This window comes from Oculina patagonica, chromosome 4 (genome assembly GCF_052425735.1).
Source record: "Oculina patagonica isolate OP01 chromosome 4, crgOcupat, whole genome shotgun sequence".
NCBI classification, from domain to species: domain Eukaryota; kingdom Metazoa; phylum Cnidaria; class Anthozoa; order Scleractinia; family Oculinidae; genus Oculina; species Oculina patagonica.
The window spans coordinates 48,965,211-48,983,679 of NC_135761.1; the positions used below are offsets into that span (position 1 = coordinate 48,965,211).

The window sequence follows — 18,469 nt, forward strand, 5'->3', positions numbered from 1 at the left end:
TTAAACATTGCACATTTTCAGGATTTTAGTCATATCCTGTACGCAAATCTGTAGGTGTTTTTTGCTGTTCACACCCTAGTTGGAACGTGATTTGTACTCTATAGCATAGGTATAAAATAAGTTCCTTTATGTATCTTGTTCAAACTCCCTGATGAAGTCTGTATGATCAGACGGAACCGGTCGGAGAAAATAAAGCAAGTTGACAAGATCTGTTGCTGTGTGCTGCTCACTAGAATTTTTCAAAAAATTTAAAGGGGCTCTGAAGCCACCCCGTTTAAATTGTTTCTAACTTTGCCAAAGTTGTATTTTATCATGCCAATCACTATTCAATAGAATAAAATGGGGTTCACTGGTCGAGTTGTTTTTTGAGTTATAATCAGTTGAAGCGAAAATAAAGGGTGTTAACAGGTTATACTGTTGCTATGTTAATCAATGACGTCATGAAGAGGACCACATTTTGTTCAGTAATGATTGGACATCTGTTTGATAGCATTATTCATTGCAGCAGTAATGAATAAAGAATTTTGTCACTGACCCATCAAAATATAAGAGCTGGAAAGTGCTGGAAACCGTTGTGAGCCCCCCATAGCTTGCAGATTTCCTGCATGGATTTTCAGTTCCCTGTTCATTAAAGATGAATTCAAGTCCGTACTGCGCAATCTCCGCTTGCAATGTTTATGTGAGTCGACTCACACGAAGGAATGTTTACTAGCAAAGTTAAAAATTCTGTGACAAACTTACCTTTTTCTTCATTATTAGCACCAGATATCCTTGCAAAACAATAATAAGGAGTAGGAGAACCTCGAAGCTATTTCAAACCGACGTTTCAACTTATCGGAAATTCTTGAACGAAACGAACCGTAATGGCGGACTAAAACTCTTCATGTATGCTATTACCGAAGTGTAACGTTTTAACGAATTCAAAACAAAAACGAAAACAAATCCCGAGTCTGCACAGTACGGACTGGAAATCAGCTTTAACAACGACAATAAAGTAGGGAGAGCAGGGTAAAAGTCAGACGTTTTGGTCACAAGACGGAGAAATTCACAATTAAAACAACTTCAAATTTGAGATTTGAAACATTTATTACTCTCAAAGAGAAGGCAATTAAACTACAATATTTTCACTTCAAAATCCGACTTACAATGCTCACAATCGTGTTTCCTCGGCATGCAGTTATTGCATAGATTAAAAATGTTTGACCAACACATCAAGTAATAAAAATCTACTTTGATTGATTTCAATTCTATTCTATATTTATGATTCTGGACTCCAGATAAACACTTATCCATGAATGAGCGCTAACCCCAAGTTTATCACTTTCACTTTAAAGTAATTTTTAACTCACATTTTTGCTTTACAATTTGAAGCTTCCTGAATCATTATTGAAGCTTACGTTTAAAATCCAGTTTGAAATAACAGAGCCCAAGGAAACATTACAATTATTACAATTATTTTTTGTTCTTCTTGGATTTTTTCTCGATGACAAGATTCGCAGCCATCAAGCAAGCAAAAATTGTCAAAAGCATCTTGGGATTGACTTCCACCAGATCATCAGGCAGAGCATAGGTCGCGGCGCCGATCTTACGAGCAACACTTAGGGCGTATATGGCATTTTTGTGTTTATCCTAATACAGAAGACAAAAAAGAATATAAGTATAACTAAAATAGTGAACTGTGATAGCGTACTATTCAAATTTATACCACCCTCCCCCCTCCCCCCCCCCCCCTCACGTTTACAACCCTCCCTAAAAATAAGCCCACCTGAGATGGACGTTGGGCAAATAGAAGCCCAGAACTTTTACGGTAATTATTAAAATAATTACCGTAAAATTCTGGTTATAAGCCCCTCCGCTTATAAGCCCCCCAGTTATAGGCCAATCTACCTGGAAACAAAAAAATACATCCGATTAAAAGCCCCCCTGGATATAAGCCCCCCTCCCCCCTTGCCGGTTGACAGTACTGAACAGGGCTAAATGTTTCTTTATTATGCGTTTTTAACTTTAAAACATATTTCGATAAACACTCCCGTAGCTCGTTTCGAAACGTTTTTTCTATTCCGCGTATAAGCCCTCCCGGATATAAGCCCCTCCGCTTATAAGCCCACTCAAAACCCCTTGCGAAGTTGTATAAGCCCAGGGCTTATAACCGGAATTTTACGGTATTACTTACTTCATTACGTGTGCCTTTGGACACCATCTCATACTTCACTGTACCAGGCTTGATGGCATCAACTAAGTCCAGGACAGGAAGGCTGTTGCTAATGCTGGGATCCCGAAAACCTGAGATCCTGCTTGATTTGTTCGCCCCTGCTAACTAACAATCAATGAGACCGACACGGTCAAATCGACCATTTTAAAGGGACCGTGTCACGGATTTAAGCCAAACATAGGCATAGGAAATGACCATCAAATCCTTTTTAATATATAAAATACCCTTTTAAAACAGTGAAGGAACATTTCAATAACACAGCAAATACAAAAGAAGGAACGGATGGCCAAAAGCGACGAAGATTGCAACGGATTGCGATGTTGGTTTTTGAAATATGGTCCGGCGGAACAGTTTTCAAAGTTAATCTTGTATGCTTGTAACGTTAAATAATAACGCCTGGGAGACACATTTGGCTGCAATGAAGCTATGTTTTTTTTTCATTTAGAATCATAGAATTAATTTCTTTGCAAACATTTAGTTTCATAGCGAATATTTGACAAAATTTTATAACATAAAATTAAATTAGCCGTGACATAGTCCCTTTAAAGTCCTTTACAACAAAGCAATTTTAAACGGTTGATCCGATTGGCTAGATATAAAGGGACTGCGTCACGGATTTTAGCCAAATTTAGGCATAGGAAATGACCATCAAATTTGGTGAAATATAAATATAACCTCTTAAAACAGTGAAGGAACATTTCAATAACACCGCAAATACAGAAGAAGGTACGAATGGCCAAAAGTGACGAAGATTGAAACGGATTGCAGTTTGGGTTTTTGAAATATTGTTGGGCTGAACAGTTTTCAAAGTTAGTCTTGTTTCCTTGTAACTTTAAATTATAACGCCCGGGGGACACATTTGGTTGCAAAGAACCTATGGTTTTATCATTTAGATCCATAGGAGCAATTTCTTTGCAAACGTTAAGTTTCATAGCAAGTATTTGGCACTGAAAACTTAATAAAATAAACTTAACTCAGCCGTGACACAGTTCCTTTAAAATTTCCTTAGTTAAAATGTAGCCAATCAAAATCATGTGTTCCCAGTAGAGCCACTTGTTTCTCGTGCACAGGCACAGGGGGTCCTCACACCAGCTATGAGGATAAATAAAAAATAAATCTTACCTTCTATCGTCGATTTTCGTGCTTTATAGCGGCTATAGTTTTGAATTTTTAATATTCGGTCTAGCAGGTTGGAGGTCTGGAAGCGAGAAAGGTGTGGAGTCTGGGACGGTCGAAAACATTCGGAAATATTAATTCTCGGGACGACATCCGATCACTATACGAGTGCTTTATAGTGACAAGGTCATAAACTAAGAGTTACGAAGGTTTCCGAAGATTTCTCGGTTCCAGTCTCCTCGTTCTGGCTGACCGTCTATAATTTTATTCCGCTCCAGACCACCCCAACTTGCAGACCGCGTATAAAGAAACAAAGACGGGACAAAAGCAGGTAAACTTTTATTTCTATTTATCCTCTTAACTGATGTGAGGGCACCTGTGCATAGGCTTAGCCGGCTAAGAGGGACAAGTGGCTCTGGGGACGAGATATCTTACCTTTTCATTGGCCCAATCAATGATATCCTTGTCGTCCATCTTACTGCCATCTGCAGTCAGCTTTGAGAGTAAGGAAAATGTGTACGCTCTCATCTGTTGCCAAACAATAGCTGTCAAAGTAAACAGGGTGGTAAGGGGTTATGCGCGTGATACGTGAAAACAGCTCGAATCTGGCCGTGATCCGTGAATTGCCAGGCCAGTAAGATGCGTGATCTGCGTATTTTAAGGACCGTGGTTCGTGATTCCCGCTAAAAAATTTTCGTGAAAAACGAGAATAAATTCTGTACTTATATATCAGTTTAGCGTGGAACAACCAAAATTGACAAAAGACACGAATCACGAAGCCAGAGTTTGAACTTGCAGGAAGGACAATTTAGTTCTCTCGGCTCGATAGATATGATTAAGGACTTGTCTAGCACTGTGAGCTCCCTTAAGAGTCTTGCTACTAGACTATCAAAAGATAAGTGCCACGCAAGTTTCCTGAACGGTTAAAGCTTATTTTCTTTAAAAACGTATATCAAATGTGTGTTTCGTGAAATGGTTTAAAAAATATACGTGACTCGTGATTTGAAAGAAAATGGGCTCGTGATTCGTCATTGGGATCCCCCCCCCCTTTACCCCCCTGAGTATACGTAAACGCCCTTGTCATTATATTTGGTCGGTAACGCTGTTTTTTGCGATGGAATCCTTGTAAAAAATTTTGCGCTAATTAGAGCGGTTTTCATTTGAGTGCCATGAAAACCAATCCGAAAGTAATCACTCTGACTAATCACAATTGGACACATACATCATCATCATGTTTTTTACCCTCGGATTTCAGAGTAGCTTGTACAGCTAATATCTCCGAGCTTTTCAACAGTACATATCACAATGGGCAAAAACCAGACCACCGCACCAGGAACTCCATGCCCTACTCTTTAAGATAAGTATTTTAGCCTATCTTAGCGTTTTCTTTCGAGCCTATTTTCTTTCAAATCACGTGAACCAATCAAAACTCGAATCAAATACATGTAGCCTGTGGCGGGAAAACGTGTGTGAACGAGCAACGATTGGTTTTGGTTTATTTTATAATTGGTCGAAAAAGTGGGCATGTTTTTAAAGCAATCCGCACAAAACAAAACAAAGTAAAGCAAAGCCAATGCAAATTGAAAAATGCTCTATGTCCCAAAAAGAGGCCGTATAGGTTGAATAATATAGTAGTCTCCCGCTTTATCAAGCCTCCAGAGGAAACGAAAATTGCTTCGAGAAATCGGGGAGTTTGAGTAATCGGAGGTAGAATTACAAAGAAGTACTATCCAAGGGAAACGAAATTGGTTTGAGAAATTGTGAGTTTCGAGAAATCAAAAAAAAAAAGAAGGGTCCGAGAAATCGGGATTCTACCGTAAAAGCGCAGTTAAAAGAGGGAAACGTTCGTGAAGCCCGGCAGAGTTCTTTGTTAGATGTTTTTGTTCGCTTTTTGGGGGGTTGACAGTGCACAAAACCTGACAAAATACAATAGGTGGTTACGTGTGTTCGCGTAACTAGCTAATAGAAACATTGCGATTACGAAATCCATGCATAGTGTATGAGCGCAAAACAAAATATGTACACCGTCGTGGACCTTCCAACATAAATCGTGGCATCTTTGTTTTCTTCTTTTTCCTTTTGCCGGGTTTCATAAACATTTTCCTCTATTGGCCGTTTTCACACTAAAAGACGGATATATCGTCTAGACGGAGAGGTCGTATGACGATGTTTTGGTCTAGTGGAAAACTAGGCGGACAAGTCGTCTTGTTTTGGTCGTCTCTCATTTGCATCAAGACAGTCAAATATACAATTTTAAATGGAAAGGGGCCACAAAACCAACACGCTTTTTGCTAGTGCCGCTTTCTTTAAAGGTAAAAAACAACCGTTTATTCGTCTAGTGTGAATTTTAAACGACTTGTCCGTCGTCCTCGAAAAATCGTCTTCCTAGACGGCCAAATCGACGAACAAATTCAGACGACTTGAACGTCCAAAATCGTGTTTCACACTAAGACGACTTGTCCGTCTCAGACGATTTGTCCGTTTAGACGACTTGTCCGTCTCAGACGTTTTGTCCGTCTAGACGACTTGTCCGTCTCTACCGTGAAAACGGCCATTAACTTTGGCAAAAGTTATTTCTCACTTACCAAGTGTCAAGGTTTCATTGCCGTCATGAATATCCTGACCTCCAATTCCAACAAGTGAGAAATTCATTTCTCTCCCTTTCCCAATCTCCACTGCATAATTACAGTTCTCCATTTGGTCGTGCCTTTCACGGTTTGGTTTGTAGGGTGGCCTGCAGACTTTCTTTTTCACAATCCCTGGCTCTATTATATCAAACACCTACAAAAGATATCGTATACGCGTACTTCATAGACTGCAAAACAGTCGTGTTTTTTTCTAAAATCATTAAACAATCGCTTACTACCAATGGCCGTTTTTATGCTAGAGACGTTAAAGCCGTCTGAGACGTTAAAGCTGTCTCGAGACGACTTTAACGTCTAGTATAGAAATAAGAGAGACGCCTTTAACGTCTGATAGCTTTAACATCTTTTCGTAAGAGCGTCTGAACGACGCTATTAACGGACAGCTTTAACGTCTCAGACGTTAAAGGCGTCTAGCATAAAAACAGGACGCGGTTAACTGGTATATAAGCATAAATAAGACGGCTTTAACGTCTTCGTGTCCAGTGCCCTCCGAGAACCCATTTTTTTTTTTATTTTTTCGGAGTGAAAAGTTAAAAAATAAAATCAAAATTCACGCTAATCGTGAACAACCCAGCCTAAAGGTTCAAAACATTTACTATAGTGAAATCCAGATTTCTTAAACCTCCAAGAGGACGGCAGGGGTATTTTGCGAAACGTAGAATGATGAGCTAACCACAAGCAAACCTGAGTGAAAGCTAACCACAGGCAAACCTGAGTGAAAGCTAACGACAGGCAAACCTGAGTGAAAGCTAATCGCAAGCAAATCTTAGTGAAAGCTAACCGCAAGCAAACCGGGGTGAAAGCTAATCGCAGGCAAACCTGAGTGAAAGCTAACCGCAACCAAACCTGCGTGAAAGCTAACCGCAACCAAACCTGAGTGAAAGCTAACCGCAAGCGATCCGAATGAAGTTGACCGCAATCAAACCGTTCTGCATTTTGCGTTCTCCACTCCGGTTTGCTTGCGGTTAGCTTTCACCCCAGTTTGCTTGCGGTTAGCTTTTATTTGTGGGTTAGGGCATCATTCTGCGTTCTGCCTTCTGCGTTCTGCGTTCTGCGAAATACCTCTTCCGCCAGGAGGATACAAACTGTGCTTCGAGAAGTCAAGAACTTGAGAAATCTGAGATAAATTTGCTATGTTCGACTGTATGAAGCAAAATACAGGGAAACCAAAACGACTTTGGCTCGAGTTATAGAAGTTACAAGAATCGCCGGGGATTCAAGAAATTGGGATTCCGCAAAAAAAAAAAAGATATATTTACGTCCAGCAAGACCAATCCACTGCGAAGGTCCCTGTATAGACTGTTCACATATGGAGTGACACCAATGCTGTTCATCCAGTTACGGAACGCTGTTAACAAAACGGTAGTAAACTTAGAGCAAATTTATACATAATCAGAGGGGTACTCTCTATAATGAACAAAACGGGGAGTCTCCGCCCGAAAGAGGTACCTTTTCCAGGCTTTAGGTACATTAAAGGGTAGGGAAATCTGTCACCTTTAATGAAAATTTTTCAAACAGACGCACCTTGTGGGCTTGTGGCTGTATTCGTTTCAAGGGTTTTGAAAAGGGATGAAGTGTTCTTAAGTAGGTATGTGAAAAGGTATACGAAAGGGTCATCTTTTTGTCAAAATGGTATATGAAAGGGTAAGGGGTTAAACCTCGGGACGGAGCCTATCCGTAGATATTTGTTGAGTCCTCCATTGACTACAGAACACAGAACCCACCAAAACGTTGCCAGAAACTATCTGAAATTTGTCGTCAAGTGGTCATGGTACCGGGGGGAGGGGGTACTCCCTGTACTGGACTTGACGAGGAGGCTCCAGCCAAAAAGGTACCTTTCTCAGGCTTTTACGAATAGAAGTACGGGAAAGGGTACAAAAATGTCATTTTGGTATCTTATAAGGAATTTCCAGTTATTTCGAACATACGCACCAAACGGGGTTTGGGCGTTGAGCCTACCCATACGAAACTTTACTCAGTAAGCCCCCCCCCCCCCCCACCCACGCACACCTCCCCTGGGCTATGGTATGACACTGTCTCAGTGACCGCATTTACTAACTTCTTTCTTCCCTGGTCTCTTCTCTGAGCTCCCCATGTCTCTCGTGGCCGCCCTCGTGGCCGCCCTCGTGATCAGCGGAATTGCCGCTGGAATGAGCGTCCTTCAGAGGAGGCAAGCAATGGTAATGGTTGAACAAGTTCGCCACGAATGCCATGTTCAACTTTGGATCACCAGCAACCACATCCTGGAGAACAAATAAAGTAGGCATGTTGTTAGTAGTGTCACGAGTAAGGTGATGTTATATCGTCATCATTACTATCCGCCCCGATTATAGCGGGTTGTTATTTTGGTGTTAGTATAAGTTTACATTATTGTATTTAATAATAAAATCACATGGCCATTTTTTTCAAAAAATGAGTCCCTTTGTCATAAATTTGGGTAATTTAGCCAAAGCAAACTCGAAAACGCCAAGAATGCCGCAAAGGACGGTTTTAAGGTCAACCCACTGGCGCCTGTGCCGGTCATAACCGCCCGTGACGAGTATTGGTCTTATTTCCGCCTCTGACGTCATCACCTTTGACCGAAAAAGGCAACACTTATCCAAGCTCCGCAAATTTGAGTTAAAAACTCCGAGGAAAATTGACTTCTAGCCTTGACTTCTCTATGGTAAGAATCTCCCGTCTCCTTTGAAGCCTTCCCGGAAATTCTTGCACTGAAAGCAAGTCCGGTCGAAGGTCAACGACTGCAGCAAAAAAGATAATAAAAGCGGAGAAAAAGGAAAAGTCGAAAGAGGTAGGTCATGTGTTTTCATGTCCGCAGACCCCCAGATTGGAATTTTTACCTGACAAACCATTGGGATCCGGTATACATACCTACAATAGGTTTAAAACGGAAGCCACGTCTTTTCAGAACGGAAGGGAATCTCGAGAAAGCCAAACGCACCGTTGAACGCACTTAAATGACCATTATTTAATAATGATCATGGATTACCAGCAAAACCGAACGAAAAAAGGCACAGCTCAGTGACTGATCTCTTCATGTGCGACTTTCAACGATAGAATCCGTTTCTTCGCGAATACCTTTACAGATACTAGAGAGCTTTTAAATTTTTTCATGATGTGCGTCCCCTCAGAACAGGACTTCGAAAATACAGCGGATCGCGGATTAGCTGAGAATTTTTGCACGGATTCTGGACTCTTCATGTCAGGAGGCTCTGATCCTGGATACTAAAACGAAGTTCAGATTACTATGGTTCGTCCTCGTCGTTGTGTTGGTGAAATTGTCGCAGAAACAAGTAACAAAACTTCGTAAAAAATTGGCATTAAAAACAACATCTACTGTCCGTTGCAGTGAAACTATACCAGCCAAAGTTTTCAAGTTATGTGGATTCGGATTTGAACGAAAATAGTGGCGGATTTACGGATTTGGCCAAGAAATAGCACGGATCGGCGGATTTGCGTACCCCTATTCACCCACTCAGAACAGAATGGTGTTCTGATATTCCAATATCCTGATATTCGGAACGTTACTTTACGGCTCATCCTCGGTGTAAAAACCTGTGAAACTCACCAGGGACGTAAAACAAAGAACGAACAAGGCAACAAAGAACCTCAAAACAATACAGAACTGGAAAACAATAGTTCCAAAACAAAGGAAAATTTAATAGGTTTCACACCGAGGTAAACCCCAACTTACCATGGAGGTCGCGAGCTTAAGGGAATGTTACCTTCGAACGGCCGCTAACAGCACTTACATTTTTCGTTTTTGGAGGGGGGGGGGGAGGAAGTGGGGGATCTCTACATTTGAGGGGACTTTACGGTCAGCTAACTTCGTATACGATTACACTGTTCAGACTCTGTTCATCTATCCACCAAAGACAATCTTACCTTAGGTCGCACGAACTTTCTGCAGCCGATTGCATTTGCCATTTTTAACATTCTCGCGGCTCTCTTAGTGTGATCCTTTTCCTACAATTCAAAACACAGTGCATTCAGTGATAAACAAAGTGTAGGCTGTAATTAATAAACAGCAGACTAATATAGCCCACTAACCAAAAACTCTTGAGATATCCTGATATCAGTTAAAAAATATGTTGTAGAAATTTTCTCAGGAAAAAAACTATTATTCATTTTTTAAGAAATCGATTACAAGGAGAAGCTCAAAAATTCTACTCAGAACGATTCCTGGTTATGTTATCGACACTTTTTGCAAGAAAAAAACTCAGCCCTCTTGTTGCTTTATACGTCTTGGGACCGCTAGCGACTAAATTTTTCAGAATAATAGTTCTTAATGGCATCGCGTCAAAAGTACAGTTTGGAGACTTGAGCCCAAGGGGCTCTCCTCGTGGCGGACTATGCAGAGAGGCTCCGCCCGAAAGGAGTACCTTTTTCAAATGGTAGGTAGAGAAAAGGGTAGGAATTTCACGCGTTGAAGTATACAAATGGGCAAAGAAAACTGTTATTTACGCATTTAAAAAGGCATTTTCAAATCAGACCCAACGAACGGCAAATTTATGTAAGCGTTTTAAGAGACTATTCAAGTGAATTTAAGAAAAAATGCAGTATCCGTGCAGCACAAATGTGAAAGGGGTGCAATTGTTCTATAGAATGTGTACAAAAGAGGTACCGTTTCTGTCGGAGATGGTTAATCAAAGGGTATGGGTTTAGACCTCGGGGTGGAGCCTCCCCGTGTACACATTTTTTGAGTACCCCCCCCCCCCCCCCAACCCGGACTCGAGTGAGTGTTGTAGTGAAATCCAAAGCAGTCTCTTTCTTGTTTCTAATATGTAAAGAAAATCTACTATTTACTTACATCCATTACACTGCTGTCCACTTCATCAGGATCAACACGCTTGAGTAGAAACTTGAGTAAGTAAAAGTAGCATTCGGAATCCTGCCAAACGTGAAGGTTCACAGAGTTAGAGAAAGGTCTCCCATTAGACGAATTTTTGTTTGAGTTTTGTAAAGCCAAAACCAACGTTACCACTCTGACCAATCACAAAGGACGTAGACAAACCAGTAAACCAATCAAAACTCGAATCACATTCTTGGTAACCGGCTTGAAGCGCGGGAAAACGCGTCCGAGCGAATTATCATTGGTTTTGGTTTTGTGATTGGTCGAGAAAAAGACGTGCAGTGAGATTTTTACGCGTGGTAATTCGAAACCAAAGCAAAGACAAATTACTTTCGACACTTAAGTAAAAGTTACTCAAACGGTACACATGTTAAAGTCATCATATGACTTGTACGCTAGTTTTTTAATGCGTTTACACAAAAACGAGACAGTACAGTATACTACTTACAAAAACTTGAAAAAAAAAACAGAAAAAATTACGTAGACGTTTACAAAAGTACATACAATCAATAATAATTACAACTACAACTAGCGCTATAATTTAACGGTATTTTTCTTTCTTTTTTTTTTCGTTGTCCTTTTTAGATAATAAAACCTAGTAGTAACAACCTTTAAAATCTTCAGCACTTTCATTTAAAAAAATAACATAAAGTATCTAAATTAGTCTTAATAAATTATGTGCACAGATTGTACAAAGTTTTCCTTTTGGTGCCTACTTTCCTCTTTAACTAATTATATATAACTTGGCTTTATGTTTCTCAATTTCAATTTTATTTGTAAGAATAGCCATAAAAGCATCTTAGTAGTAATCTTCTTCCTTTCATGAAGCGGTATATAAATTTAGTTACTGTCTTACTATTTACCACACAAGTGAATAGTGCTTTTCGCGTGCGCTGATTGGTTAACTCGGAAGTGTATTCACCTCCGAGTAGCTAAAGAGAAACAAACTGCCTTCGCGCGTCGCTTTGTTTACCGAAAGTGATGTTTTAGTCCGCTAGTTATTCAACTTGTGTGGTATATACTAAAACAATTATTTACCTCAGTGTCGATGAATGTGGTGGCGCGGCTCGGTAAATATCCACCACTATTCACCTCCACTTCGGTGAATAACTATTAAATATTGTTTTGCTATTATCAGGCATATTATCTTGTGTGCTAGTACCTTAATGTCGTCACTGAAGTTTTTCACTCGCGGAACGCACTCTGTCTGTTCTAAAATGTAATTAAACCACCTCAACAACATATCCTCTCCAGAAAGAGCCATCAGATCATCAAGAGTCTCGCCATGTTCCAAGAGAGCGACAAGCTCTGGTACATCAGATAACGAGATGGTGTTAAACAAGCCAAGCTAAATTTAAAAGAAAGGATACTGTTGTTAAAGTCAAAGAAAAAACTATTGTCGCTACTGTCATGCGCTGCAAGTCAAAAAAAAAATCAAGAATATTATAGGTTGTAGTAAATTACTAGATAGTCTACATGTCCAAGTCTCAGGTCTGTATGGTATTGCGTACTCGAGTTATCGGTCAAAATGTTCCACACAAATTTGGAGAGCACAGTATGGAAACGCCCGTGTGAAGGGGCACCAAGATGGCTGTCGGAATTCAATGAAAACATCTGGCATTCACCTCTGCTATAAAAAGCGGTCAGTTTACCTTCATGAACACGTAAACATCCACATAAACACTCGCTGGTAAAACCTCAACTGTTCGGGTTGTTAAAAATAACAGGATAAGGCTTTTTTAAGCATACGTGACAGCCTTCATGTGGCCATTTTGATGTCGTGTGGCGCGAAACTCCGAAAAACAAAATGTTATATCTTAAAGACGGCCGATGCTATCGAGCTGAAAATCTTCAATAAGATATATATTAAGGACGTCTAATAGCCAGTGAAGGATAAATAGTCAGGGGTCTCGCGATTCTGGATTTTAGAATTTTGATAACGTCACGTGAAAACCAAGAATACACCAAGATTCAAAAGCACCTACGCAGAAATTTCACAGCACACCCAGAACCTTACCCTAATGATTTGCCACAGGACTCCGAGCACAAGATGAGGCGTTCCCTTTTCAAGATCCTCAGCTCCTATGTTGACAATGCTACAACCAATAGAACGCGCCGAATTCAGAGCCAGCGTCAAGTTTTCACGAACTGCTGTCAAGTCTCTCTTTGACTTTGGCTTGGTGATGGCGCGTTCGTCAACAGTCTCTGGTACAGCCACGTTGATCATTTTACTGGAATGAAAACAAAAAGGAATTCTAATTTCAATTGTTCTAATACAACTCCCTTTCAAATTCCCAAACCTCTTGTTACCTCTTCAATGTAATTTCGTGTACTAGAAAGCTGTCCTGTCATGTCATTCAGTGTTATTTGTCATGCAATGTCACGTCATGTATGAAAGTTAGACTTGAAAATGATGGGAGGCGAGGTGGCCTAATGGTTAGTGCGCCGGACGCCGGTGAGAGCGGTCCGAGTTCGAGCCCCGGCCGGGGTCACTTGTGTTGTGTTCTTGGGCAAGACACTTTACTCTTATAGTGCCTCTCTTCACCCAGGTGTATAAATGGGTACCGGCGACATAATGCTGGGGGGGAACCCTGCGATGGACTAGCATCCCATTCAGGGGGGAGTAGAAATATTCCTAGCCGCTTAAAATGATGCTACGGAAACCGGGATAAGCTCCGGCATTGTGGGCCGCTTGGCTCGTGGCTTCCCTTTATTATTTATATTTCCCTTTCAGTGTAATTTCATGTACTACAAAGCTGTCCTGTTATGTCGTGCAATGTCATTTGTCATGCAATGTCATGTCATGGATGAAAGTTAGACTTGAAAAAGTGATTTTGTTCGTTTGTTTAGTACTTGTCTACAAAATCGGGCGACGGATATCAAATCGGACGGGGTATATTGTCTTATACCTGTCGTCCAATTTTGTACCACGTGATGCGTTTTGTCCAATGAGCGCGCGCGAAAATTAATCGGTGGGTTCAAGTTTAGATTACTACAAACTCACCATAAAATGATGCCATCCTTGATCTTTGTAAATATTTCCTGGCTTGCTGGATCAATAGGTAAGTACGTCTTAAATTCTTCATCGTTCTTCAGTGCCGTTTTGATCCATTCAACAAAGGCGACTCTCTCTCCCTCATGGAACGAATGCTTTGTGCCCTCTGCTGAACTATCCGACGTCCCTCCTCGAATTTCAAGTTGATCTCTCCTCCTGATTAGATTCATGAACTCTGAACCTGCTGACTTCTTGCTGTGTTTCTTATAAATCTAAAAAAGAACAGAAATTGCCTTATTTATAGCAACAGCCAGCATGGAATGTTTAAAGTCGCTCTATTTTTCCCGACCCTGCGTGCGTGTCCCGTTTGGCTCTAGCGTCGATCTCTTAGCGATTTTTTTTCTGCATTCACCGATCACAGAAGAATAAGAGAAGCAGACAGCTGTGAAAGTGGAAAATCAATACGCTAGCTCAGACGAACGCTTCCCAAGCTGTGCTTAATTGTTTCCTTTTCTTGCGCGTTTTGAACCGGTTTCTCCAACTTCTTCCTCGAGCGATGCTAGGCTTTCGTCCCCACTTGTCTCCTGCCGTCTGCCTCGTCCCCAGGCTTCTTCCTCCTTTACCCCCGCGCTCTCTAGCTGTTTTCCCGCCTTAACCGACCAGCCGATCAGCGCCTGGGGACGAGGCAGACTTGTCTCTTTGATATTTACTGTTTACAAGGGAGGCTCGCTTAAAGGTTGTAAGACCGCAGTAAAGAAATAACACGTAGAAAACAACAGTGGTCTTTTTTGTATCATTTTTGATCGATGCAAGTTCCAGCTGTAACGTTTCATGAAAATCCCTATTTTTTGCCGCCGAGTGGACTCATTGGGAGCCTAGGTACTCTGTGATTTGTGACGGAACCATTCTCGTCCCCATAGCCCTTTCGGTTCTCTTACAGCCGGCAGGGCCTAGGTACGAGAAACGACATGGAATTTTTTTTTAATTAACTCGAACTTTTTTGATTGGCTGTTTCGTACAAAGAAATCTTAAAAGGATGTCAAAAATGCTATGACTGTCCCACATGATACATTGGCCGTTCCGAGGTTGAGCAGGAAACTGGGGCGAGTTTCAAATTTTAAGTAATCAATAATGTGACACCATCACATGAAAGATCACGGTGCGATTGGTCATTTGACCAAGTTTGATGCTTTTAGGATGACCAGAAATGAAGTTATGGGCCTTGAAACATGGTTAAAAATCCAAACAAACTTCTCTTATTTTGAGACAGCGTCCCGCAAAACCATATAAACTCTTAAAATAGAAGATTTTTAATAGAAAAACACGCGCGGTACGACCGCATACATGAAGACCGGAAGTACCAGAACCTGGTAGTGGAAATTATGTCTCCAAAGCACAGGGCACAGAAAAAAGCTTTTCGACTCCGTACAAACTGTAAGCAGATGGTATCGCATGACAGCGCTGGATCACGTACGCTTACAAGATCGCTTAGAAGGTCGTTTTGCACAGTAAACCATAATCGTATTTTCGGTATTGGACTGGAATTAGCTTGCAATGGAGGCACATGCGGGGGAATATCATTAAAAACAGCTTCACGTCATTTGCATTTTAAAAGATTACCCGCATTAGCCTCCATTGCAAGCTAGTTCCAGTCCAATACCGAGAATACGAATAAGTCCTATTTTGAAGTGCGAACAAACTTGACTCCTCTGTGCCCAGTGTCCAAAGACCTTCGTTTCTCGTACAAAGAAATCCTGAGAAATCTTGATTTCTTTGTACGTTTTTCGTACAAAGAAATCTTGAGCTGAAGTAAAACACGTCATGACTTTCTCACACAGTTTAAAGAAACATCAGTACTGCATACATAAAGACTGGAAGTCCCAGAATCTGGGACTGGAAATCCTGTGTCCAGAGCCCTTCGTGTCTCGTGCCAAGGCCCCGCTGGCTAAGATAAGCGAAAAGGGCTAGGGGGACGAGAATGTTGCGTACCTGAAGACATTATATTTCCAGTTGATGATTTTTTTTAAATTCTCGTCACCCACTTACTTGAGATTGTAGTGATTTGAAAAGAGAAAGTCGATTTTGAACAAGTCTGTATTTATAGTTCGACTAGACCACACGGCATGCAATGTGGGTCACACCTGCGTTCACGACAGGTGAAAAGCAAAGCATTTTACACAGAGTTTTTATAAAGTTTATTTTGTTTCACGGTTCCGTTGAAATTTCCAGAACGAATGCGGCTTTTCAAAATACAACGTAAACTTTTCATCTCCAGTGTAAATTTTTCACTAAAATACCTCTAAGCTGCACAGATCGAGTTAATTAACATGGCTACAGATTATTTTATTGATAGCGACTCGTTAACGAAAACAAGACTAACTAAAGAACACTAATAATTCATGCCATGACAGGAATTTACAAAGCTATAATGCGGAATAAACTAAATATATCTGCCAAACCCTTGACATAAATGAAAAAGTGCTAGAATGTTAATTACTCAAAACACCGATTAGGGCGTCCATCAGTACTTTAACGTTGTGGCAAATAATTTTTAATTCAGGCTTTCGCATCTATAGCAACAGTTATGGACGAACGCTTTCACTAACAATTCCAAACAAAATACTTAAAAAAAAGTTGAAAACTCACCTTTATAAATTCATTGAATTCCACCTTTCCATTGTCGTCTTTGTCAGCTTCGTCAATAATATTGCGTATTTGATACCCGGGTATATCTTCTCCTAAAGCCTTCATCACGTTGCCAATTTCCATAGCCGTGATAAAACCATTTCCATCCATGTCAAACTTCAAGTTAGTAAGACAAAAAGTAAAGAAAGGTAATTAATATTGTGGCCCATAGCGAAAGAAAATTCCAAAAATAAAATATAGAGAGCGACAGCCATATACTATGAAATAAGTTGATTTCATAGTTGGGTATGTCAATTACTTTAGGGACGTAATTTAACTTTATCGACCTTCAAGAAAAATTTCTGTTCCTAATTACGCCCAAAATACCATCATTTGTTTTACTTAGTTTTGCCTCGATCATATGCGAACGGACAAACTTTTCTGAAACTTCTGACCTCCAAAAATAGTACGGAATGATTTACAAAAAAATCGTTCTATTCGGTGCAGTTACGGTCGAATGATTTTCATGATAGGTTCACATTCGAAATTGGAATCAAAAAACTTTTTTTCTAGCGGAGCTCTTCAGTCATTTTTAAAAATGAACTCCAGAAAGCACCTAGATTTTAAACGTGCAATTAAGCAGATCTTACCTTATTGAAGGAATTTCGAATCTCCTCCTCTTCTTCAAACGAGAGTTTAGAATCGCCCATTTTGAAAAGAAGTTGTTGAGGAATGCGTCCCTTGCAAATAGGAAACCACGAATAACTGCGATCAGAAAAAATTCTGTCTGCCGTGCTGAGCTCTACAACGCTTATAAGCAACGAGCTCTCAGTGGTCATCGATCGGTTTCTTTGACCAAATTTGGTCATATTGAAATGACAGTTCCCAAGATTGTTTGTACGTTTCCCGTTTGGCTTTGTGCTTTGCCAGTAAGGAGGGCATTAAATATTAACTGCTGAAAATCGCTCTTAATTTGAACATCAAAGAATGTTTCTAGTTTACCCTTTGTGCAAGCAGAGATCCTATTTTCTAGAACGATTTGAATTTATGAAATTTCTTGGCATGCCCCAAACCTCTGTAACCACAATTCAACATTTTTTCGATGTTTCGTATCGAAAAAGAATTTTTTTTTTCTTTTCCAGAGCCCGAAAACCTATCAATATCAATTTATTTGAGCTTTGTTTTCATAATAAAACAAACACAGAATAATTTTCTTCTGAGTTAGGTAACTAAAGATCAACAGTTACGTTTATTGGCCAGCCCTGAAATTCTCAAACTATCCAATTCACATAAGGCAATTTCCATAAGTACTGTTTTTGTTCAAAACATTTTCGTGTTTTCTCAGTATTGTGAAAACGGAAAACTTCAGGCTATTGTGCGGGCATGTGGAGCAGAGACCGACTTAAAAACAAAAATAAACATCGACTTAAGTCGTTAAACTTGCCGAACTCAACAAACCGCAAGCGAAAAAGGACTTAAAACCAATTTAAGAGATCGAGATACATGGTTTTTTTAAACGTGTCATTGAAATTTTACAAAACAGAAAACTATAAACAAAGCTGCTTATTCTCAAAAATTTTATAATTATTCAGTAAACGCCTGAAATGATTATGGCTATCTTGAATTTTTCGTCATTTATTTAGCGTCCATTAAACTTTAACTAGAAATTACAATTGGCGAAAAAGATAGCGGATTACTTGAGTTACCAGTAATCGGCTTTCAAACCATTGGGTCCTGGGATTTTCCGGATAAAAGCGAGAGGGCGAAATAAAAAACAACGCTAAACAGTATTGTACAAAATAGACTAAAAATAAAATCTCCTTTATTGGTGCGAAAACCGTGAAGAACCCAAGTTTACCCTTGTATACCGTAATGCGAGAACTAAGAGAGAAGACCTTAACATTTCGTGGTACGAAAACTTATAAGACCCTACGGAAAAACCACAGGAAAAAACGATTTAGTGAAGGTGTTCGGCTATTTATTTTTTATGGAAGTTTAATTTAGCGCAAGCGTTAAAAATATTA

General features: G+C 40.1%; 1 protein-coding gene across 1 annotated transcript; it reads right to left on the reverse strand.

The window, feature by feature from the left end:
• Nucleotides 1–1,067: 1,067 nt before the first annotated feature.
• On the reverse strand, nucleotides 1,068–17,254 carry LOC144650381 (plastin-3-like). The gene is made up of 13 exons (XM_078510045.1): nucleotides 17,096–17,254; nucleotides 16,467–16,622; nucleotides 13,830–14,092; nucleotides 12,843–13,056; nucleotides 11,988–12,173; nucleotides 10,784–10,864; nucleotides 9,859–9,939; nucleotides 8,033–8,216; nucleotides 7,233–7,321; nucleotides 5,914–6,109; nucleotides 3,764–3,873; nucleotides 2,174–2,317; nucleotides 1,068–1,629 (listed from the first exon to the last, which is right to left on the reverse strand). The coding sequence occupies exons 1-13, from the start codon at nucleotides 17,153–17,155 to the stop codon at nucleotides 1,453–1,455; spliced, it is 1,941 nt and encodes a 646-aa protein (XP_078366171.1). The 5' UTR covers nucleotides 17,156–17,254; the 3' UTR covers nucleotides 1,068–1,452.
• Nucleotides 17,255–18,469: the final 1,215 nt, after the last annotated feature.